The sequence below is a fragment of the Maudiozyma barnettii genome (genome assembly GCF_903064755.1).
Source record: "Maudiozyma barnettii strain CLIB 1767 genome assembly, contig: KABA2_01, whole genome shotgun sequence".
In the NCBI taxonomy this organism is placed as follows: domain Eukaryota; kingdom Fungi; phylum Ascomycota; class Saccharomycetes; order Saccharomycetales; family Saccharomycetaceae; genus Maudiozyma; species Maudiozyma barnettii.
The window spans coordinates 1,552,159-1,575,307 of record NW_024545238.1 but is presented as its reverse complement, the minus strand read 5'-3'; the positions used below and the strand labels follow the sequence as shown (position 1 = coordinate 1,575,307).

The 23,149-nt window shown below is 32.4% G+C and overlaps 10 protein-coding genes across 10 annotated transcripts; 5 read left to right on the top strand and 5 right to left on the bottom strand.

Annotated features, from left to right (window-relative positions):
- Nucleotides 1-3,458: 3,458 nt before the first annotated feature.
- Nucleotides 3,459-5,429, top strand: SWP82 (Swp82p; the record flags this gene model as incomplete). Its single annotated transcript, XM_041548596.1, has 1 exon — nucleotides 3,459-5,429. One exon carries the CDS (start codon nucleotides 3,459-3,461, stop codon nucleotides 5,427-5,429), a length of 1,971 nt encoding a protein of 656 aa, XP_041404530.1.
- A 223-nt stretch (nucleotides 5,430-5,652) lies between these two features.
- Nucleotides 5,653-6,978, bottom strand: EMP47 (Emp47p; the record flags this gene model as incomplete). The annotated part of the gene is made up of 1 exon (XM_041548595.1): nucleotides 5,653-6,978. The coding sequence occupies one exon, from the start codon at nucleotides 6,976-6,978 to the stop codon at nucleotides 5,653-5,655; it is 1,326 nt and encodes a 441-aa protein (XP_041404529.1).
- Nucleotides 6,979-7,811: 833 nt separating this feature from the next.
- RGD2 (GTPase-activating protein RGD2) lies at nucleotides 7,812-10,103 on the top strand (the record flags this gene model as incomplete). The annotated part of the gene is made up of 1 exon (XM_041548594.1): nucleotides 7,812-10,103. The coding sequence occupies one exon, from the start codon at nucleotides 7,812-7,814 to the stop codon at nucleotides 10,101-10,103; it is 2,292 nt and encodes a 763-aa protein (XP_041404528.1).
- Nucleotides 10,104-10,337: 234 nt separating this feature from the next.
- On the top strand, nucleotides 10,338-11,006 carry FMP32 (Fmp32p; the record flags this gene model as incomplete). Its single annotated transcript, XM_041548593.1, has 1 exon — nucleotides 10,338-11,006. The coding sequence occupies one exon, from the start codon at nucleotides 10,338-10,340 to the stop codon at nucleotides 11,004-11,006; it is 669 nt and encodes a 222-aa protein (XP_041404527.1).
- A 170-nt stretch (nucleotides 11,007-11,176) lies between these two features.
- Nucleotides 11,177-11,941, bottom strand: SEC53 (phosphomannomutase SEC53; the record flags this gene model as incomplete). Its single annotated transcript, XM_041548592.1, has 1 exon — nucleotides 11,177-11,941. One exon carries the CDS (start codon nucleotides 11,939-11,941, stop codon nucleotides 11,177-11,179), a length of 765 nt encoding a protein of 254 aa, XP_041404526.1.
- Nucleotides 11,942-13,745: 1,804 nt separating this feature from the next.
- On the top strand, nucleotides 13,746-14,420 carry RFU1 (Rfu1p; the record flags this gene model as incomplete). Its single annotated transcript, XM_041548591.1, has 1 exon — nucleotides 13,746-14,420. The coding sequence occupies one exon, from the start codon at nucleotides 13,746-13,748 to the stop codon at nucleotides 14,418-14,420; it is 675 nt and encodes a 224-aa protein (XP_041404525.1).
- A 139-nt stretch (nucleotides 14,421-14,559) lies between these two features.
- LAM5 (Lam5p) lies at nucleotides 14,560-16,839 on the bottom strand (the record flags this gene model as incomplete). The annotated part of the gene is made up of 1 exon (XM_041548590.1): nucleotides 14,560-16,839. The coding sequence occupies one exon, from the start codon at nucleotides 16,837-16,839 to the stop codon at nucleotides 14,560-14,562; it is 2,280 nt and encodes a 759-aa protein (XP_041404524.1).
- A 1,170-nt stretch (nucleotides 16,840-18,009) lies between these two features.
- FET5 (ferroxidase FET5) lies at nucleotides 18,010-19,884 on the top strand (the record flags this gene model as incomplete). The annotated part of the gene is made up of 1 exon (XM_041548589.1): nucleotides 18,010-19,884. The coding sequence occupies one exon, from the start codon at nucleotides 18,010-18,012 to the stop codon at nucleotides 19,882-19,884; it is 1,875 nt and encodes a 624-aa protein (XP_041404523.1).
- Nucleotides 19,885-20,146: 262 nt separating this feature from the next.
- On the bottom strand, nucleotides 20,147-20,710 carry SPC3 (signal peptidase complex subunit SPC3; the record flags this gene model as incomplete). The annotated part of the gene is made up of 1 exon (XM_041548588.1): nucleotides 20,147-20,710. The coding sequence occupies one exon, from the start codon at nucleotides 20,708-20,710 to the stop codon at nucleotides 20,147-20,149; it is 564 nt and encodes a 187-aa protein (XP_041404522.1).
- A 640-nt stretch (nucleotides 20,711-21,350) lies between these two features.
- Nucleotides 21,351-22,991, bottom strand: ACT1 (actin; the record flags this gene model as incomplete). The annotated part of the gene is made up of 2 exons (XM_041548587.1): nucleotides 21,351-22,468; nucleotides 22,982-22,991. 2 exons carry the CDS (start codon nucleotides 22,989-22,991, stop codon nucleotides 21,351-21,353), a joined length of 1,128 nt encoding a protein of 375 aa, XP_041404521.1.
- Nucleotides 22,992-23,149: the final 158 nt, after the last annotated feature.

Sequence of the window (23,149 nt, the reverse complement as noted above, 5' to 3'; positions counted from 1 at the left end):
TAATGCGCGCGTGGGAGTGCATCGTGAAAGCGACAGAGACTGAAAACTGTGGAACTATGACAAGTGAAAAATAAAAAGAAAGAAAGAGAGAGAGAGAGAGAGAGAACTGATCGTACCGACATCCGGATGAGACTCCTATAATTTGAATCTAACGTGGCTGTAGAATATGAAGTAAGAAAGAATTTATATTAAATTTATTTTACCAGATTTTGTCAGAGGTTGGTTGGTAATAGCGTGGGATAGCTACCACTTGATAAACAATAATGCAATATCTCTCTCTCATCTCTTCTCGGGGTTAATTGTTCTTACTTAATGTTACGTATTCAGTTTTGCGTGGGATTTTTCTCTCTTAAAATATTTCATATGTGTGCCTAGTCTCGACTGGCATGAACACAGCGATATCGCTTATATAACTTCATCAACTTTACAAGTTATTATTATAATTATCAAAATAAATCTCAATTCCGAGTCAAAACAACAACAACAACAACAACAAAATAAAGTGAAATATTGAAATATGATCTGCTTCAATTTTACCCATATAAAGATTAATAGGCTATACATATAATTTACGTTTTTATTATTTGCGTCCAATTAAGGGTAATTTTTCAAGCATATTTTTCAAATTGATTGCATCCAAAAGTAAATATTCTACAATAGTAATACCAACAACATCTATATGCTCATTGACTAAATTCGTGAAACTTATTATATCCGAAATATTCAATTTACCTTGTGCAATACCATCAAATGAACTCTTGTCTATATCAGGACGACTAAAATATACAGAATGGAAAAATACTTCATTTAAGACATCTAAATCAATAGGAATGGTCAAATGTTTAATATTTTCTCTTTGAATCCAATCAATAATCATTTGTGATACTGTTTGTACTTATCTTAGAGAACAGGTTTGAACACCAAAGTTTTCAATACTATCCCTTTCAGATTCAAGTAGACTATGAATCCCTGCAATCATGATTTTAGAACAGGGAATCTTGTATGGTACTTCACTGACAAATTCTTTATCACCATGCCCCATCAATGAAGCAACTGGGTATGCATGAGAATGATTGAATTGACCTGGCATTGGAATGTCAGGATGTGTATCTAACCATAATACACCAAATCCATCTTTATAAGTTTCAGCTAAATAACTGAACGAAGGCAATGATGCAACACAATCACCACCTAATGTAATTATTTTCTTGAGATTGTATTGCTTGATTTGTGTCTTTGCCTCTCTGATCGTTCTTAATACAGAGGATTTGTTAGAGATACCATTTTCGTCGGTATGTTCAGATGATGTTGGCGCAGTATTGATACGGACAACTGGAATATCTGTAGTGGGTGCTAACCATTCTAATAATTGTGCCCCAAATTGATATTCCTTCAAACAACCACCTTGCTAATCTGGTATGACTATCCTAATCATGTCAGTGTTAGTAATTGTAGACATTTATTATTATTATTATTGTTATTATTATTATTATCCTTGTTATTTCCTGTTAATCGCTAAATGCTTGTTTTCCTACCTTATCTCCTTATATACATGTATAGATGGTTGAATGTATGGCAATTACAACTTCTAATTTTTGAATTATTCCTTATATATTCACAATTTTACTTAAAAAAGCGATCATCTTTTAAACGTAACAAGGAAATGTTCAAAATTTATGTGTTTGGCTCTTATGTCATCTTTTTCAATATGTTACTCTTTTTCGTACAATCATAAAACGAGTTGTTCCGCTTTTATCCGAACCGAACCGAGAAAACAGAAATACATTAATATATATATATATAAATTTACATATATTTATTATCATGTTCAACAATGAGAAAGAGTAGCCATTGCATATATTTCAATGTTATCATCACCTTGAAATTGAATATTGTATTACTATATTAATGATATTATGTACTATAAATAAAATTTTGCCATGAAAAATACTAAAGTCATTGTAGTTATCATAGCAAATAACCTGACGATTTTATTAGTCGGAGATCCTTTATTTGAATCATGGCAATATATATTATGACCTTTAAGGTTATTCCCATTCTTGTGATCTCTATTGATATGACTTTTTTTTAATTCCACTGGCATCTTGATTTAAAACTTTTTCAATCTGTAAAACAATTTTCTTTATATATAAGTATCAACTGTGTTGGGTTGTGCTTAGATTAACATATCATTTATGAATACTAAATGCTCTCCAAACCGCACCAAATCGAAAATAAAATGAAATTACAAATATTCAAGAGATGGATTTTAAAATTGTTTATACTTATACATTTACCATTTTATAAATGTAGCTATGCCTCTGTTTCAAGTAAAAAATAAACAATAACAAAACACGAAAATGACAATCAATATATGATTCAAACGAATGATATATTTACCATACGCACACGTACATTCAAATAGATTTTAAGTACCCCTCCCTCTTCCTTCTCTTATTACGAATAAGAATAATAACAATAGATCATAATACTAAGGATGTTGCGTAAATAACGGGATTTCACTTTTTGGAATTAAGACCGGAGATGGATCGACATTCAGAATAAAATAAATGAGACAATTTAATTATATATACATCTGTCTATTGACAATAGCACCCCATACTGAAATTTCCAGTGAGCTATTACATTAAAATTAAATATAAATTAAAGACAACATCAGCCAGCAACAGCACAATAAATTCCAGAAGAAGAAAAGAAGAACAACAATAATTCAATCAATATTCTATTCAGTAATTCAATCATTCACCACATGAGGTAATACAAAGAAAGCATTATTCAATGTTAACATGAAAAGCCCTTCCTTCCTTTATTATGTATGCACTCTATTCATTGAATATGTTTCGTGGTTAGAAATTCCATTTTAGTGCGGATGTTTCTTAGTCCAATTATAACATCACTAACAACGAACACAATCAACAAACGAAAAATATTTTCATTTTACGGGTGAAAACCAAAAAAATATTATTATATTGAAGCTTTGCTAGTAAAATGACTAACTTTGAAATTCTTCCAGTATACTACATACATAGGTACACGGTGCAGAACGAACAGAAGTAAACAAAAAGCAAAACAACAAAGAACCCTGGAAATCTTAATTATTTAACTACTATTTACCAAATTAGTGACACATTTCATTTTATCAATTACCCTTAATTAACAGATTTATTATTATTATTATTATCATAATATCATTTTCATTCGTTATATTTTTTAAATCTAGGTTAATAATATATTAGTATAGTCTCCATTGTTTGATTTCGAGAAATATACATAGCACAGAATATCTTTTTGTTATATTAATTTCCTTTTTTTTCTAAAGTGAATTGTATTTCCTAGCATTATAGTCATATCTACTATATTTTTTTTTTTCTTCCCTTCTCATTTTATTATTTATTCTTTTATTTTATTGGTTTTACCTTTTTTTAATACCCATCAAGATGTCGACTACCACCGCAACAGATGATGGTAACAACATTAACACTGACGGTACAGTACAAATGGTAAAGCCACAAACATTACATTCTCACGAATTATTTCTTGTAAAACATACGGTACCATTAGCTGGTCAAAGTGAATTATTGCAAGGTCCATTGAATCAATTCCCTCAAAAGACAATTGTTTTACCACCGGATAGTTTTAATAAACAAATGATTGAAAAGGATAAAGTACTGGAATACCCATTATCTCAACGAGATCCCGTTGGTGAACGGAAAATATCGGTGTTTGGTCAATTATTAAATGGTTCAAAGTACCTATTTAATACTTTCAGCCTGTCGAGAATTGGTCAAACTCATTTATTGTTAGTTAAAGATTTAATGCAAGCTTTACAATATGAATTGAGTATGCCAGATTTTCTAATGCAATACGACATGTTGTTAACTCATATTCCTACCGTTGAAGATATCAAATTCTTAACAGATTATAAAATTATACAAGGAAACCCTAGAGCTATCGAAGAAAGAGAAAGTTATAAATTTATTACATGTAAAACTGCATTCGTCATATTTGGTGCATCAATTGTGGCGTCTGGTCATCGATTAGCGGATGATTATTGGGAAACTATTGGGAAACAACAAGGTTTCACTCAACATCATAGAGTACACAAATTACCACAACGACTGATTAAGTTAGTGTATCGATTAAAACCATCATTGAATGATTCAATGATTTCCAGGATTGAAAAGGAAGATCATATTATTCCTACAAAGGAAGAGATGGAATTATCAAAGGAACCTATATCACTTGTGTCGCCATATCCAACAGTGACAGAACAACCATCTAAGGAAATTAAAGATGAATATTTACTACAGTTTAGTAAAGGTGAACACATCATGACTGTGATGCCAGGTCAAAGTATTAATGATGCAATGGAATTAACTGCACAATTTAAAGTACCTAAATACCATAGTAAAAATTCTTTCTTACAAGCTACTCAATCTAAATCGTTAGATATCCCTATTGGCATATCATTGGAAGAGATAAATAACAGCAATAATTTGGACGCAAGTATGGGTTTAATGTCATCGATGACTAGTTTTTCGAATTCGGTCAAAGGTGCTGCGGCAGGTAGAGCCAATAGCAATATTAATTTGAATAATATTAATAGTTACTCTGATAATATCGAATCCGAAACCACTACTGCTGCAGCAAGTCCTAATTTTATGTCATCGAAACCAATGAGCAGGATGTTAAGTAACATTTTGGATAATAGATCTAAGAAAAATGACGATAATAGTGAATCCCCAGCAACACCGACAACTACAACAACACATTCAAAAACAAACTCGATTTTAAATATTAATGGTTGGAAGTTTGAAACTTTACCAATTAGGGAAAATGCAATACAAATGATGAATGCTGTTGATGATACACATACTTATAGAGGGTTACCAATTTATCAAAGAGATAGTCTGTTAGTGAAATTAAATACTTTGACCCCAAATCAAATTAAGGAAGTGGAATATTTGCATGATTCATTATTTTTCAACACTGGTATTCAAAGAATGCGTGCTATGAGAAAGAAGAAATGGGGGAAATATTGGCAATATAAAACTGGTATACCAATTGGATTAAAAGCTAATCAAGTTAAACAATTACAAACTAAAACTTTGAGTGATATGCTGGCCGTCACAGATACTCAGGAAATTTTCAATGAAGAGACCAATACAGATGAATTCCATACAACAAGGAGAGTACCTAATGGGAATTTCCTTGGATTTGCAAATATTAAGACAAGGAAACCACCTTATGCTAACATTCCACCTGAAGTGTTAGAACAAATGAGAGTTAATGGTAATGTTGGCCAGCACGTTGTCCAGACTAATACGATTGCAGATAATGATGTATTGAATGATAAGAGAAACGATATGGAACAAGCCATCAAGAATGAAAAAAAGTCATATAAGTAAAAAATTAAAAATAGTATGTACTTATTTAAATGACGATAGTTCTAAATTGTCCACAATATTTTTTAGAGCTGATTGTAAAATTAAACATAATCATTCTTCAAGTCTTTACCAAATGATGTATTATACATAATGTTTTCTTGTATTTAGTGTTTTATACACACAACGCAAACATATACATAAAGAAACATGCAGTTTATTATCAAATGAACACATTAGCTGTTATTCAAAGCAGTTTTGTCTTTGTTAATTCATTCCTTATTTGGAAAGTGTAATAGGCAAGGACCACAATCAAGACAGCGAAAGGCAATAACCATACTGCCAATTTTTTCAAAATTTCATCACTTGACACACTATTACTTTGCAAAGATTGTTCCTTTTGATTAACTTCTCTTACCTTCTCTCTTTCTTGAAATAATTTTTCTAATTTTTCATTTACTGAAAAGAATTGCTTATAACTTTCTTCATCCATAATCGATTGTTTTTCTCCATTAGTTGATTCACCTGAATTCAATTTCTCTAATAAACGATTCATTTGTTCCACCATTAACATTTGATTGTTCGTTATCTTTTCTAATTTATCTTGCAGATGTTTGATATCATTAGCCAATATCTTACCTTCGATTTTATCAATCTTTTGAAACAATTCGTAGTTAGAAGTACGATCATTTTGTTCATCTAATACTTCTTTCTCAACAGTTTTCACTTCACCAGTACTTTGATCAATAATCTTAGCGATCATTCTTGGTTGACCCATTGCTTTAACATTTGGAATCAATGCTTCTTCAGTGACAGTATCATAATAATTCATCTTAAGAACTTCAAATGATTCCACAGTGTTACCATTATCAGCAGAGACACCGACATTATATAACCCATTATTAGAAGCAGCATCACGCGGAAAATTAATCTTATTAGTTTGGAAACATACTCTATTATCCACCTGTAATTTTAACATGTTGGAACTTGTCCTACCTAAATTCTCAGAATAGGATAAACGAATAGTCACCGGAACTGAAGTTCCTTGATAGCCCATTAGACATGACCCAAATGATTTATCATAGATACCTTCTTTCTTAAACACAACAGATCCATCACTCAGTTGACCACGAATAGATTGTCCCAAGGGACCATTGTTATCCACTAGAATTTGTAACCCATTAAACTTGCTAGGACCATTATATAGACTGGTGTCCTTCATCTTGTCTGAGGAGATAAACCACAGAGACATACCACCTGTGGATGTACCTTCATAATTTACAGACCTAACAGTCCATTCAATGGTGAATTCTTTATTTAATTTCACTGATGATTTTAACCATAATGAACCTTTTGATTGTTTTTTTGGAGTCAAGATGATCCTCCCTTCTTCCAAGGTCGTTTCATCAGAAGAAATCCAGTTAGCTGGGATAGATTGTAAAGAGAGTAATTCTGGAAGTGAATTAGCTGCAATAGGTACCTCTTTCAATGATGAAGGAGACCCTGTATCGTGGGCAGATACTACTGCCATGCCCGCCATCAGCAGACTTCTTGTCAAGGTAGAGAATAGCATTGGGGTTTTTATTTCTCTTGGTTTTCCTTTCTATATACAATGATAATAAAGTAAAGTATTTAACTTAATATAAATCGCCTACTTCAATATAAACAGTACTTTAAAACATAACTTAGCTTGATCTCTCAAATATTTCAATGTTCAAAATACCGTTTATCGTTGTATACAGTATAATAGCCAAACAAACTGTTCGTCACTATCGCTCCGTGGACATAATTCTTTTTTCACTTTCGTCTTCTTCTATTTCCAATGTATATTTTAATCAGACAAAAAAAGATTGAAAAATTTCAGATTTCATTGAGAATGAACAAGACAGGGACCAGTAAGTAATTACGTACTTCGTTACTGAATGTAAGAGTTATTATATATCAATCACTACACACACATATATATACATATAAATTTTTTGTAAGATTGAACATATTGGTAGTACTATTCGTGAGATATATTAACATGAAGTAGGATCGTAGAATTGTTCATCTGTGGATGTAGTAGTTGCCATGGAAAGCACCACAAATATTATTGATCTTGTGTTATTGAATTTTACATATCTGCTATATGTATCTATTTAATAAGGTTGCGATTAGCTGTCTTAGGCGTATTATGTATGGAAAACTAAAAATAAATCAATGAAAATGGTTCTTTCGCACAGCGAAAACCAACACAGACGCCATGAATGAATATATCAATTCTCGCTGGGAACAACTACAATATTATATAAAATAACGAACCTTTTACATATATATATTTAAAGTTTTTGTAACAGTACAACCTAGTTAATAGTGCAATATACCATTATATTTATAACCACATTACCATACCCTCTGCTCATCATGCCATCATTTGCGGATAGTTTTTGGTCCGATGATATGACGTCAGGTCTTCAAGTATTGTTTTACAAATTATATAATGGTTGTAATCAATGTGATGCTTTTATTCAATTGTTTGCCTCAAGAATGCAATATGAGGTTGCTTACGGAAGACAATTATGTGGTGTTCAAACAGGGATAGATAAAGAACCTGAGGATCATTTGGAGACTACAGCTGGTATTGCATTACACCACATTCTGAAAGAGATGCAGAATGAAGGTGATGAACATTTAAATATCGCATCTAATATAGAGAGTCTCGTGTTACAACCGTTTAGTCAATGGTGTTTAGATCATAAAGGTAGAATTAAATATTCTGAGAAGACTCTGATGGATAATGTTAAAAATCTTACAAAATCTAAGAGTTATGTAAGTAAATTAGAAAGAGAATATTTCAATAAATGTAAGAAATTAGAAGATTTTAAAAGAATTAATTTTATGAATGACGATGAGTTGACAAAAGCAATGAAATCATTAGACTTACAAAAACAACATGAACTTTATTTAGAAAATGAAAAAGAAAATCAATTATTTGGAAAATTAGGTGATATTGAATTCGATTGTAGAACTTTGAGAGAAACTATGACTGCACTTTTAAAGGATTTACCACATGCTGAATACAGATTGCCTTTAATTAATTACCCTTTGACAAATACTAATACAGGTTATGAAATTACTCATTTCATCCTGGAGATCATGTCTTTTAAAGATACCGATCAAGCTGAAAGATTTGGCCAGGATTTATTAGATTTTGGGTTTTTGAAATATGTTAACGGTGTAGGTAATACTTTTGTCAATTCAAAGAAATTTCAATATCAATGGAAGGATTATGCATACAAATTTGCTAAATTACCAAATACTGGATCTGAAAGCGATACTAATAACAATAGCCAAACTCCTGAAAATTTACAAGAAAATATATCTCGTAATTTTAGTAATTTAACTAGATACTTTTCAGGGGATAGTATAAGTGGTAATACCACAGCTGTATTATCTAACAACACTACAGATAGTGTCGATGATTCATTCGATGCAAAAGAATTATCAATTACTTCATCTGTTACAGAATCAAATAATAACAGTAAGAAAGAAAGTACACCGGTATCAGATACTACTGGTGGTTCAAAAATGAAAGAGAGTAAGGTAGGGTTAGAACCTCCAAATATTACCGATATCGAAAAAACGTTGCATGGACTGATTAAAGATGTAGAGGCTACTAACCTTCTATATTTTAAAGAATGTAATAAAATGGATACACTTAGATGCTCTGTGGAGGAATTAATGATTGATCATCTTTCATTTATAGAAAAATGTGAATTAGATCGTACGAAAGCAATAAAGAAAGCCACTATAGATTTTTGTTCTACAATCAGTAATAAAATAGCTCAAATGAAGGTTCATATTGAGAAGATGATTGACGCTGAAGGTTTAATCGACCCGACTGGCGATCTGCTAGGTTTGATATCCAAATACAATACTGGATTATTTCAGCCGAAAGTAATAACGTACAACAATTATTACAATCCTGGTATATATCAAAACTTTGGTATCGATTTGGAGACACGTTGTCGTTTAGATAAACGTGTTGTACCATTAATAGTCACTGTAATCCTATCCTATATGGATATGATGTATCCAGATATGGAAAATGATAAAATAAGAGTTTCGATCTGGACGCAACCAGTGAAATTAAGTTTAACACATCAACTAAGAAATTTGCTAAATAAGACTCAATTCAAAAGTGATGAAGATATAATGAAAATATTAAAAGAAGGTAATTATGAACCTAGTACAATTGCAAGCGTATTGAAGATTTATCTACTTGAATTACCGGAACCTTTGATTACCACAGAACTCGCTGAAATATTGGGTGTACTATACAATGAATACCCACAAAGTAATGATGATAAGGAAGAAAATAATGAAGAAAAGAGAATAACCGGTATTTTCACTGCATTGGCATCTCTACCTAAGCCACACATTGCGACGCTTGATGCTATTTCTACCCATTTCTACAGGCTAATTAAAATATTAAGGATGGCTAATGCAGATAACACATCAGAAGAAAAATCCAAAGAAGTAGATATGCTTGTTTCTACTTTTATTACTGATGTATCAAAGGAATTTGCTAATTGCATTTTACATGCAAAAAAATTTGAAGATAACGAATTAGGTTACAAAATATTTTATGATTTACTAACTCACAAGAAGCGTATATTCAAGGAATTGAAGAGACAAAATTCATCCGTAAGGTGATAGGTTATATACATATATATATATATGCACACAAGTTTAGTTTGTATGTTATGCAATTCTTTGATGTAGGCATATTGCGTTTTGAACAGTTAACTACGACCTTTTTTTCAAAAGGCTATTTTTTTCATCGCATTTTGTAAAAGATATATAAGATAAGACTAAACAATAACTACTTACATAGTTCAAGAATCAATAGTGAAACGTTTTGGACAAGAGATAGCATCATATATTCATATGGATATTAGATTCAGAATGTTCAATATAACGAGAACCACGTTAGTAATAAGGAAATATGCTGGAATACCGTCATTCAGGAGAAAATTTAGCTTAACCACAATGTCATTGAGGGAGGAAGAACCGATTCATGTGAAGAATACAAATATGTATAAGGATATTCTAATGAAAGAAGGTAACTTCACCGAACAGCAATCACAAATTATTGTTCATACCATCACCGAGTCTATACGGAGTGGTGTTGCGCATGTCGCAAAGGATCTTTCCAAGCGTGAAAGACTATTACAAGTAACATATCAACAAAGGGTGGATTTTGCCAAATTACGAGATCAATTGTTAAGTTCTGATCGTAATGAATTTTACAATATCCAAAATGAGTATGAACGTATGAAAAATGATTTAGAGAAATTGAAAGGTCGATTAAAAGAAGATATATCTAAGAGCAATGCCGGATTCAAACTTGATCTTTCGTTAGAAAAAGGACGTATCAAAGACGAAAGTTCACACCATGATTTACAGATCAAAGAAATCGATACACGGATAGATCAAGAAGTGTCTAATATGAAGATGCAAATCGATTCTGTTAAAACACAAGTTATGCAGTGGCTGATCGGTGTGTGTACCGGTACATGTGCCCTGGTGTTAGCATATATAAGACTTTTATCTTAAATAAGAGTATAGAAGAAAAATTTTAATGATTAAAGTTTTATTACATTACATTATATTACTGTATATAGATGTATATTAAAGGATAAAAAGAAAGCATGTGATATATGTATATATTTCATTAAAAGAGTGAATGTTTGTCTGTGATTGTATAGTTATAATATTATTTGAACTTATAAGTTGAAAATTTCAGATAGGATTCTGACAGTGTCATCTGGAGAGTTAACAGAGTGACCGATGGTTCTTTCATCTTCGTAGATTTCGAAATCGTTACCACCCTTGAAGGTTTTGTCACCGAAGAAGTGAATTTCCTTGAAACCATCACCCTTGACGTGTTGTAGACAATAAGTCTTATCCCAACCGGTTGGGAAAACATCGAAGGAGATTTGTCCACCAATAGAGAAAGTTAGAGCCAAATGAGCAAATTCCTTCTTTAAAGCTTCGACAAATTTAGCTCTGATTTGGTGTTCCTTGTCGTACTTTTCATATTCGTTACGTTCTTCAGTAGATGCGTTTCTACCTATTGGAGAGACGTTAATCATACCGTTTCTGAATTCAAGGAATGTACCTCTTCTCTTTGGTAGATCGATTTCTGACAAATACTTTAGAATGAACTTAGCTAATTTGTTGTATTCCTCTTCACCGATCCAGTTGATGAAGGATTGGGAAGCTAGTTCATTACCAAGTCTGTAAGCAGTTAGACCGTTTTCAGAGAAAGCAAAGTCGAAGTCATCTAGGACAGTTGGGCCTAGTTGTTCTAATTGTTTGCTCAAATCGGAACCACCAACGAAACCGATGCAGACCTTTTGTCTTAGTTTCTTCAAAGTGTCTCTAACTTCATTGGAGATGGTTAGTCTAGCTGGGGTTAAAGTACCGTCAACGTCGAATAAGACTAGGGTTTCTGGTTGTTCCTTGTATTGAAATTCAGAGGCAGCCATTTCTGTATGTTTATATGATATAATAATGGGTCTGTATGGGTATATTTGCAGTCAAAGAGCTTCTTTTGTAAAAAAAATATAAAAACCCAACAAGAAATTGTAAATAATGAATAAAAGAAAGATGTAACTAATAAGGCAAACAATCAAAAATAAATAAGAAAATGTGACAATTATATATTAATAGACAGGCTAAGAAAGTGAACGATATTAAACACCAAAAATAAATGATAAAACATATAAATATTGCTGTTTGTCGCTATGACCTGCGCATGCAATAAAATCATGAAGAACAAAGAGAGAAAAATTTTCGTTTCTCGTCCAAGAACGTCAATAGTTCCATCAATAAAACGCCAATAGTTTATAATTAACGTGTAGAATGGACAACGTTCACCTTCCTCTGCTTCACTTATTATTGTCAATTATTATTTAATCACAAAAAAACTGAAATTTTTTTTCATTTAAAAGGACACGCGTTGTTGCTGAGTTGAACGATGATTGTTGTGAAGTGCGACGCGAAATGTTAAAACTGAAAAATTTATAATTTTTCACCTTTCTTTTTCGTTTCAATGGGATTAATGAAGAGAATTTCTAAGAATGAATGAGTGAATTCAGCAGATGAACTATACAGTTTAGCTCCTTTTGATGTCTTTGACCACGGGTGAATGTTCTCCTGGTGCGTAACCGCAATATTAGTTCTCAAAGATATGGAACTAATATTTTAGCGGAATGGGATTTAAAAGTAAGAGAAGGTAGCAATCATCGGTTCACCAGGGTCCGGCTGGAAATTTTAGAAACCCATAATGATGTGTGGGGTATATAGAAATGTTAGTTTTTCAGTACAAGATGTTTATATATGCATGGTATAGTGTTAATGATTACAATATTAAGAGCAGCTGTGCATTTCTGTTGTTCGCTTGTATATTCTTAACTTTTATCGATGATTGTGACAAAGGAAAATGTATATTTGAATGCAATAATAATAAACCTGAACCATTTCAAGGCATAGAAATATTCATATTCTGAATGTTTTTACTTTGGATATTTAGGATACAATTAAGCACAGAAAAATATATATTACATTATCCTGGCTTGGACTAATACAATTGGGTTGCTCAATATTTTTTTGCGTCATATTGACTATGTTAGTCAAGCTACATTTATATATAATAACATATGATCAAATACTGGTGCAAATTGATGGTTAGAACTTAAAATGCTGAATCATAAAATATTAGTATAAATTGTATATAATAGACATGCCATTAACATAATGCCATTTAATATTACAGAATATCTCGTTTTGACGTGTCTCTCTGATCCACCACGTTGTAGTTTTATAGATATTTGTTGATTTAGAGATTCATTGAAAGTGAAAAATTTCGTTAAATTGAACATTTTTTAGTAGCGTTTCTTGTTGTCCGGCTGTTTATCTGTAAAAATGAGTAACCAAAAAGTAAAAAAATAAACCGACATCAAACCGACGAACAATGACGACGTTCAATGTCATCGCAATTCCTTATGGGGTTTCCCAATAGCAATGGAAATATGACAAAATTACAATATAAAATGTTTTTATTACGAGTACACCTTATGTAACCCTATATAACTGTTTAGCAATGCCAAAGTAATTGATAATAATAATAATAGTAAAATATTAAATAATATTATCCGAATTTAGTCCTACACGACCAAAAATTAGCCTGAGTCTATATTTGTTCCAACGTCAAAATACTAATCTTCAATAGCGGTCGCTACATTTATTTTCTTTATTCGATACCCCCGCTCAATTTATTACTATTATATGATGCTCTCCAGTTTACATCTAGCTCAGGAGGCTAAGGATTATAAATTTAACACTGCTATCCCCCTAAGAATATACCTTAAGACATGTATCGGAATCCTTGATAAAGCTCAATTGAGCTTTCAAACAGGGGATAATGCAAAAGCATTCATGTACTATTATCGTTACGTGGATCTATGTACAAACAAATTATCTAAACATCCAGAATTTTTGATCAGTGGGAAACCTCAAAGTGATCCTGAATTAAAACTTTACAGACAGGAATATTTACAACTGATAAAATTAGAAGTTCCTGCTGTGCTTCGAATAATCGAGGATCTAAAGAAGAAGATTGATGCTGAATGGGAAAGACATCAAGTGTCGTTGGCCAAGAATATAGCAAGAAACCATGCTCCTCAAGTACATAATTCTGAAAATAAGAGGGAGATGGTAACGTTGCCGCCAGCTTTCAATGAACATCATTTCCAGCAGTCCTTAACGTTTTTGCAAAATTCATCAATAAATTCAAATAATCATGTTAGATTGACACATACAACCAATGTCACTACTATAAGTTCTGCTACAGATAACACACAAAGTACTAATGTTAACGAAGCAACAACGGATGAAAGCATAACAACGTCTAATACTTTACTGCATTATCCTGAATTGCCACAATTAAGTTTCCCAACATTTTAAATGTAGCTACATTTTGAGGATTAATCAAAATATTTGTACATTATTAATACCTGACGTAAGAATCACTAAATAACACATCTAATCTTAAATCATATATATATATATATATATATAACACCCCGTACCTAATGCATAATATCTACTTCATTTGAAGTTCATCAATAGCTCTCTGTAAACCTCTGATTGAACTATTCAAAGAACGTTGATTGTATATATTCCATAATAATAGTATCGCAATAACAATTAAAAGAAGATTTAACATGTTATTATTTTCTGAATTAGCCAGATTTTGATTTTTCAATTCATTTTGAACTTTAATAGCTTCTTGTTTAGCTTCATTCTCTTCCATGTTACGTTCAATTTCTTTTTCAGTGATACCATGATCCACGTTTCCAGCTTCGACGATTATAACTTCTGAAGCTACATATTTTTCAATTAAATCATCCAGAATTTTCATCATCTTTGTTGTTGCATCTGTTTGTCCACCCTTACAACCTGCTTCAACCATAGATTTAATCCAACTTGAACCGGTCCAATCTACCCAGAAGGATAACATTATGTCACATGTGTTATCAGCGCCCCATTTGAACAAATATCTTGTCTTAGTAGAAAATGCACCTCCCGATGGTACATTTGGTGTCTTTGTAGTATTGATAACCATAATATAATTATCCGGTTCATTATGTATGATTTCTTCTGTGACAAGACAATCAGTTGAACCACCTGGGATCCCTGAAATAGATTTTGAATAACTGTACTCTCTCTCAAGGTGCCCTGTTTGTTCATTTGTAACATATGACTCAGGTAATTTGATATCCCAAGAATTTGTAGCGGTAAGGAATGATTGCAAAAAAACATGATGTGTTCCATTAAACATCAATTGAAATGCTTGATTTGGTGTACATTTTATTGTACGTTCTATTAACATATGCTCATTTTTATTCTGATCAGGTGGATAAAATGGGAATTGTGTAGGGTTTAGGACTTGTGGTTTAAAATCAAAATCATTATATGGAGAAGATTCTTTAAACTTATAAATGTTTAAAACTTTCTCATGCGTGGTTGGTTCATGTGATGCTGAGTGAAATGTAGTTTTTACAATTGAATGATCCGAACTATTACCATCGGATGAATCTCCCTTCATCATGGTAGTTCCTGTTGCTGATTTCAAATCAGGAGAATGAATTAATTCCGAATATGTATCTATTAAAGAATGTGGATTATTACTATTATTTGAAGAAGTTTCTGGTAAGGCAATTCCGTTAGCGCTTCTACGTTTTTCTTCCTCATGCGCCAACAAATTACGAGACCAAACTTCTTTCATCAGTCCAAAGCAACCATCTCTCGAAATAAAATTAATGAACTGAGTTTTACCTTCTTCTGTCTCAATTGAGATTGCATTTTGAAATACCCCAGCTGACGATGTTTTCTCCATGTAAGTTATGTCTTTAAACTCCAAGATGACCTTTGAAGTCCATCCTAGAATATTAGAATTAAAACCCAAATGAGTTTGCGTAATGTATATTCTACCTTGATATAGGAAATCCCTTGATAATGCACAACTAAAATCATCTATTAACCGATCATGTTTCGGAATGGATGTAAATAATGTATGGAAATCTTTATCTCTATCTAAAGAGGCATAATGATATTGTGTATCTAGATATTTTTCTTCTACAAATTTCTTAGGGTTGTAATCTAGTTGTGGTGAAGGAGATGATCTATTATCGTCAGAGTCCTCAACATTATAACTATCAATCGTGGAGATTGTTTCCATAGGTCTTAAATCCTTAAAAGATTTACTGGTATGTGTGGTACCGACACTACTTATACTATTGACACGACTACTCCTGGATTGTGGTGCTACTTTAGGACTTGATGCGACGGAATTTGAAGCTGATTGTAAACTGGAATGTCTCATCTTAGAACCTACGGAAGATTGCCTTCTATGCGAAATTATGCTTGGCGATGTGGCAACTGTTCCCGTAGGTGAAGCCAGTGAATTGCTATCATTTGATTGAGAATATGACCTGAATGAAGAAAGCATGTTGTTTAAAAAGGACGGCGATTGTAATTCATTCTCAGGTTTAATATCACCCGTTATGAGTTTATCGTCATCATTATCATTAATATCATCTGGACTTATATTTGTATTTACTACCAATGGTACTTTCTCATCAATAACTTCTTTATGATCAGCATTAGTATTAACGTGTGCTGTGATATTACCGTCTGTATCATTATTGATCTTATCTTCTTCAACTATACTAGCAGAACTAGATGATACATCTTCGTTATCACTGTCTACAGTCAATTGTTTTGGTATATTTCTTTTTTTCTCAGTAGAGAAGGGCTCTTCCAAAGTTTCATTTTCTTCTGTCTCATTGGGGACAGGTTCCCAATCATCAATGTCTGGCATGTATTCCGATGCAAAATCCATTTAATTTACACACCCAAAAAATAAAAAATAATAAGATAATATATCTGTAATACTACTTAAAATAATGTGAATCAGACCTTGTAGTTCATATATATGTGTCTATCTCTAGAAGTTTAAATTCGACTGTATTGCTATGCTTGATAGATGTAAGTGATTGAAATAGAATTTTGATTCCCTTTTCCTTAAACGAATTAGAGAATTCTAAATTAGTAATAACTTAATTAGAATATTCAGAATAAAATCCAACAATATCAAACTACTTCAAATGAATGTGTAATTGTACGTATCTTCTTGCCTTATTCTTCCCAATATTCTTTCTTGTATTTTTCAGTTCCTTCATTCAGATTTTGCTATTTGCATGAAATCTCATTGAAGCTCCGTTTAATTAATTAATTATTTTCTTTCTTCGTTTCACTGAAATTGCCACAATTCGGGTTGCCTCCCCTTTTCTCATCGCAATTTAAACGACAACAGGAAGAAGAACACATAAGTTAGATGTAATAAGTTGTGTAATTGCATATGTTGTTATTGTTGCAGTTCTCGGTTCGTTTAATTGGATATGACAGAGTTTTTTTATGTGAGTGGGTTCTACTTGGATATGTTGCTTAGTCACTATTTGGATTGTTTTTTTGATTAAGTTAGACGTGGGGGCATATTGTGATCTTTGATCTTTGATTACAAACTAGGATACTATAATTGGTTGTGATTTTATAATAAATGATTGATAACGGTCAGTATTACAATAGTAACATTTAGCAGATTATAATCTATGAAACTTAGGGTAAAGGTGATTTAGCTCGATTCTTTTGTACTCCGGTTTTATTTTGGCCTGTGTCACGTGAATCCGAGAATCAAGAGGGTGCAAATTTCAAATATTGAAATTTTATTAAACAAGGGGACAAAAAGCTGGAAGCAGTGTAGAACTCTTGCGATGGGATAAATAAAAGTAAATATATATTAAGAGCTTGTGAAGTGGATATTTTGACACGATATTCTATTCTATACTTAAATACAGAAATATCAATTATCGTTCTGCTTGTTGCATAGTTTTTCTATCTTTACATTCCGTTTGAATCTAGAGTATATTAATTCATTAGATCATTGGAAAAAAATAGGGAAAACTTATCACAACAGTTACATCCTTTAACAATGTTTATACAATTTTTATTATTATTATTACCGTTGGTACAATGGTGTTATGCTACAACACATACTTTTAATTTCACAACTAGTTACAAAAATGTTACAATTCCAGGTACTGATAGACAAAAGCAAGTCATAGCATTTAACGATGAATGGCCTCTTCCTGAGATTCATATCAATAAAGGGGATCGCGTACAAATATATTTGACTAATGGATTTGAAGGTATTCACAAAACTTTGACTTCGTTGCATGTTCATGGTATATTCCATAATACTTCATATGGTAATCGTTTACAAATGGATGGCCCCTCCATGATTACACAATGTCCGATCCCACCAGGGCAAACTTATCTTTATAATTTCACAGTTGATGAGCAAGTCGGATCATACTGGTATCATGCACACCAAGGTGCACAATATGGTGACGGGTTTAGAGGTGCTTTTATTGTTCATGATCCTGAAGTTCCCTTTCATTTTGATGAAGAAATGGTATTTACATTGACAGATTTATATTATGAGCCTTACTACGACGTGGAAAAACAATTTATGAGTAGATATAACCCAATGGGGAATGAACCTATCCCTGACCAATTTTTATTTAATGACAGATCTTGGGGGAATATTCATTTCAATGTCGATAAGACATATTTGATCAGATTCATTAATGTAGGGTTATTTGTATCTCAATATCTAACCTTAGAGGATCATTTGTTTGAAATCGTTGAAGTAGATGGTGTCTACGTAAAATCTAATATTACGGATGTCATATACTTGGCAGCAGGTCAAAGAATCTCTGTATTAGTACATTCCAAGAAATCAAAGCCTGATAAAAATTATGCACTAATGCAAGTGGTTGATGATACAATGTTGGATACCATCCCTGCTGAATTAAAGTTACAAATTACGAATCAAGTTATATATGATGATTCATTCGATGCTGTAGTACCAATAAAAAATTTAACCCAGGAGACACTCGATAAACATGCAAATAACGATTTCTATTTGACTACTTTACATGAGACGCCATTATATGAGAAATATGATAATCAAATTGTACTGGATGTTAGAATGGAAACGTTGGGAGATGGTGTCAAATATGCATTCTTCAATAATATTACATATGTCCCACCTAGAATTCCTGTGTTAACAACCGTATTAACATCAGGAAAATTAGTAACCAATCCTAGCATCTATGGGGATAATATCAATGCCTTTATCCTTGAGAAGGACGCAATCGTAGAGATTGTCTTAAATAATTATGATACAGGTAGACATCCATTCCATTTCCATGGTCATAATTTCCAAATCGTTCAAAAATCACCTGGTTTCCATGTTGGTGAGAATTTCGATCCCAGTCTGCAGGATAAGATGACTGTTCCATACAATGAATCTAACCCTTTGATGGATTATCCTGACTATCCTATGATTAGAGACACTGTTATCTTAGAGCCTAATGGCCATACTGTTATAAGATTTAAAGCGGATAACCCAGGGGTATGGTTTTTCCATTGTCATGTAGATTGGCATTTAGAACAAGGCCTTGCCGCTGTATTTATTGAGGACCCTCAAACTTTACAACACCGTGAAACTTTGACGGACAATTATAAAGAAGTTTGTAATAGTATTGGTATGGCTAACAAAGGTAATGCAGCTGGTCATTCTGATGATTGGTTAAACATGGAAGGTTTACCAAGACAACCCAAGCCGTTAGCCCCTGGTTTCACCATAAAAGGGTATACTGCATTTTTTGTTTCTACAATTGTCGGTTTATGGGGGTTGTACAGTATTACACAATATGGATTAATGGAAGTTATTCCAGATGATGAAGTTACTTACACAACTCTAAAGAAAGTTCTTGATGATAACAGCATCCAATATTGAAAAAAAAAAGTATCTATTTACTACTTATCTATACATATTACACAATACATTTGTTGTGTTTGCATTCCATATTCATTTTCTTCTCACTGTTAATATCTGCTTATATATATATATAATCACAAAAGTCAAAAAAAATAATTATTACTCGAAGCATTTCGTTAAGATGTTAATCCTGAAAGTATATCGGAACTTGTGACATTCGAAATTTTTATAGTGTTTTTTCTCATTTTGTTTACATAGATTAAATAAACTTCTATATCATCTATACTTTTGATTCTGGTTTTGGAACGTTAACGATAATATCGTCACCTTGGGCAACACCATACATCAATGGACCAACATGTGGTTGGACATTCCAATGCAATTTAAATTGTAAATCTTTACCACTTAAATCACCTGTATAATCCCATACAGAGTATTTGGATCTAGTATTTTCCAATTTGATAATGGCATGGTCTGCATCAGGTAATATAGCATCCCAAAATGTCACTTCATTTAGAGTACCCTTTTCAGTATTATTATATTCAGCAGTTAAATAAACAAATACTTGCTTGGTATTCCAGTTGAACAATCCAGACAAATCTGTGTTTAAATCAAATGCAATTCTTGTGTTCTCCTTAGGATGGCCATTAGCGGCACCATAGAACCTACTTGTTCTAAACCCTACGATTGGCTTAATGTTTGCAATTGCAGCCTGGCTATTTCTTAGGATACCCTTTTGAAAGAAATCGAGATGAGAGGAACCGATGATAAGGGCAACAATGACCAAACCAACGGTCATGGAAAAATTCGCAATATACTGCACTCTTTGTGATAGAGAAAACATGGTTTAAGAGATGACGAACAACGTTATACTTGAATCTATCAAATATGTATATTGTACGTACTTGATGGTTGATTACTTTTGAATCGTATCTGTCAAAGTTGTTTCTTTATACTATGTTTATTTAATGGACTCTCTAATGGTACGTTGAATTTTCGCAGCTATTCCAGTATCTTGCTGGAAGAAAAAAACCCAAATTCTGGTGACCCCCGGGTAATATGGACCATACAGAAATATTTAGGATCACTAACATGATTTTACCTCAAAGGAGAAGAAGCCAAATATGATAAAGAAAACATGTCTTAGTTATATATATTTATTCATCAAAGGATTACACTACTTTTCTCATGTGTGCATGAGAAAAGTATTACTTAATAAATTATAGAATCTTAAAAGAAATGATTCTCTTAATCTGTTGTATATAAAGGGAGATTAGTAAAATAAAATTTTGTATTAGTAGTACTAACTTTAGAAGATTAGGACGGTTTGTTTTAGAAATTAGTACCACGAAGGAATAATAATAGTAATAAGAAAGGATAGAACCCCCGAAAAACACGAAACGAAGTCGGACATAATTTTGCTGTCGATACTCTTGTTGTTGTCTCTTTTTTTTTTTTTTTTTTGGAGGGAAATATTTCTTTACTTAGAAACACTTGTGGTGAACGATGGATGGACCACTTTCGTCGTATTCTTGCTTTGAGATCCACATTTGTTGGAAAGTAGTCAAAGAAGCCAAGATGGAACCACCAATCCAGACAGAGTACTTTCTCTCTGGTGGAGCAATGATCTTGACCTTCATAGAAGATGGAGCCAAAGCAGTGATTTCCTTTTGCATTCTTTCGGCAATACCTGGGAACATAGTAGTACCACCGGACATGACGATGTTACCGTATAGTTCCTTACGGACATCAACATCACACTTCATGATGGAGTTGTAAGTGGTTTGGTCGATACCGGATGATTCTAGACCTAGGACAGATGGGTGGAACAAAGCTTCTGGGGCTCTGAATCTTTCATTACCGATGGTAATAACTTGACCATCTGGCAATTCGTAGGACTTTTCAATGGAGGAAGATTGAGCGGCGGTTTGCATTTCTTGTTCGAAATCCAAAGCGACATAACATAATTTTTCTTTGATGTCACGAACAATTTCTCTTTCAGCAGTAGTAGAGAAAGAGTAACCACGTTCGGAAAGAATCTTCATCAAGTAATCGGTCAAATCTCTACCGGCCAAATCAATTCTTAGAATAGCGTGAGGCAAGGAGAAACCGGCATAGATTGGAACAACGTGAGTAACACCGTCACCAGAATCTAAGACGATACCAGTGGTTCTACCAGAGGAGTATAAGGAAAGAACAGCTTGGATAGAGACGTAGAAGGCTGGGACGTTGAAAGTTTCAAACATGATTTGAGTCATCTTTTCTCTGTTAGACTTAGGGTTCATTGGAGCTTCAGTCAATAGAACTGGGTGTTCTTCTGGGGCAACTCTCAATTCGTTGTAGAAGGTATGATGCCAGATCTTTTCCATATCATCCCAGTTTGTAACGATACCGTGTTCAATTGGGTAACGTAGAGTCAAGATACCTCTCTTGGATTGAGCTTCATCACCGACATAAGAGTCTTTTTGACCCATACCGACCATGATACCTTGATGTCTTGGTCTACCAACGATAGATGGGAAGACGGCACGTGGAGCGTCATCACCGGCAAAACCGGCTTTACACATACCAGAACCGTTATCAATAACTAAAGCAGCAACTTCTAAGTAGAATATAATATATTTAATAATTTTGACAAATAATTAAAATGGAATTGTTAGTAAAATTGACAATAAATAAAGAAAGCCCAGTAATAGCATTAAATATTGCAAAAAAAAGAGGAAAAGAAATCATGTTTATGTTTTTAAATCATCCCTATTAATATGTGTGAAATATCATAATATACGACTAAAAATATTGTTTATCGAATTGAATCAAATCAAATCAAATCAAATCAAATACTAGAATAGGGGGACAGTATAGTAACAATCACTAGGTAAACAGATAAAAGCTCATAATATCGATTCAGATTTCAAACACGATTTCAACCACGACTTCAGATGATAATAATAATAAAAGTAACATTCAATCATATCATGATGATATCTAATAAAAGTAGAAATGTAAAATCATAAAATCCTTGTAAAATATGTGTTGTTCTTAATAGTGTAATACAGAATATAAATTTTCCAGACCAATGCAATATAAAATTTAGATAAGTTAAGTTAAAACATACCAGAATCCATTATTAAAATATATTATGTTTGTTTGTTTATCTTTCAATTAGTCTTACAAACTTCGTAAAAGATTGCTAAGTACACTGATATGAATAAGCAATATATAAGAAAAAGAATAAAATAAAATAAATAAAACAAGATTGTAATAATAATATCAATTATTAAAT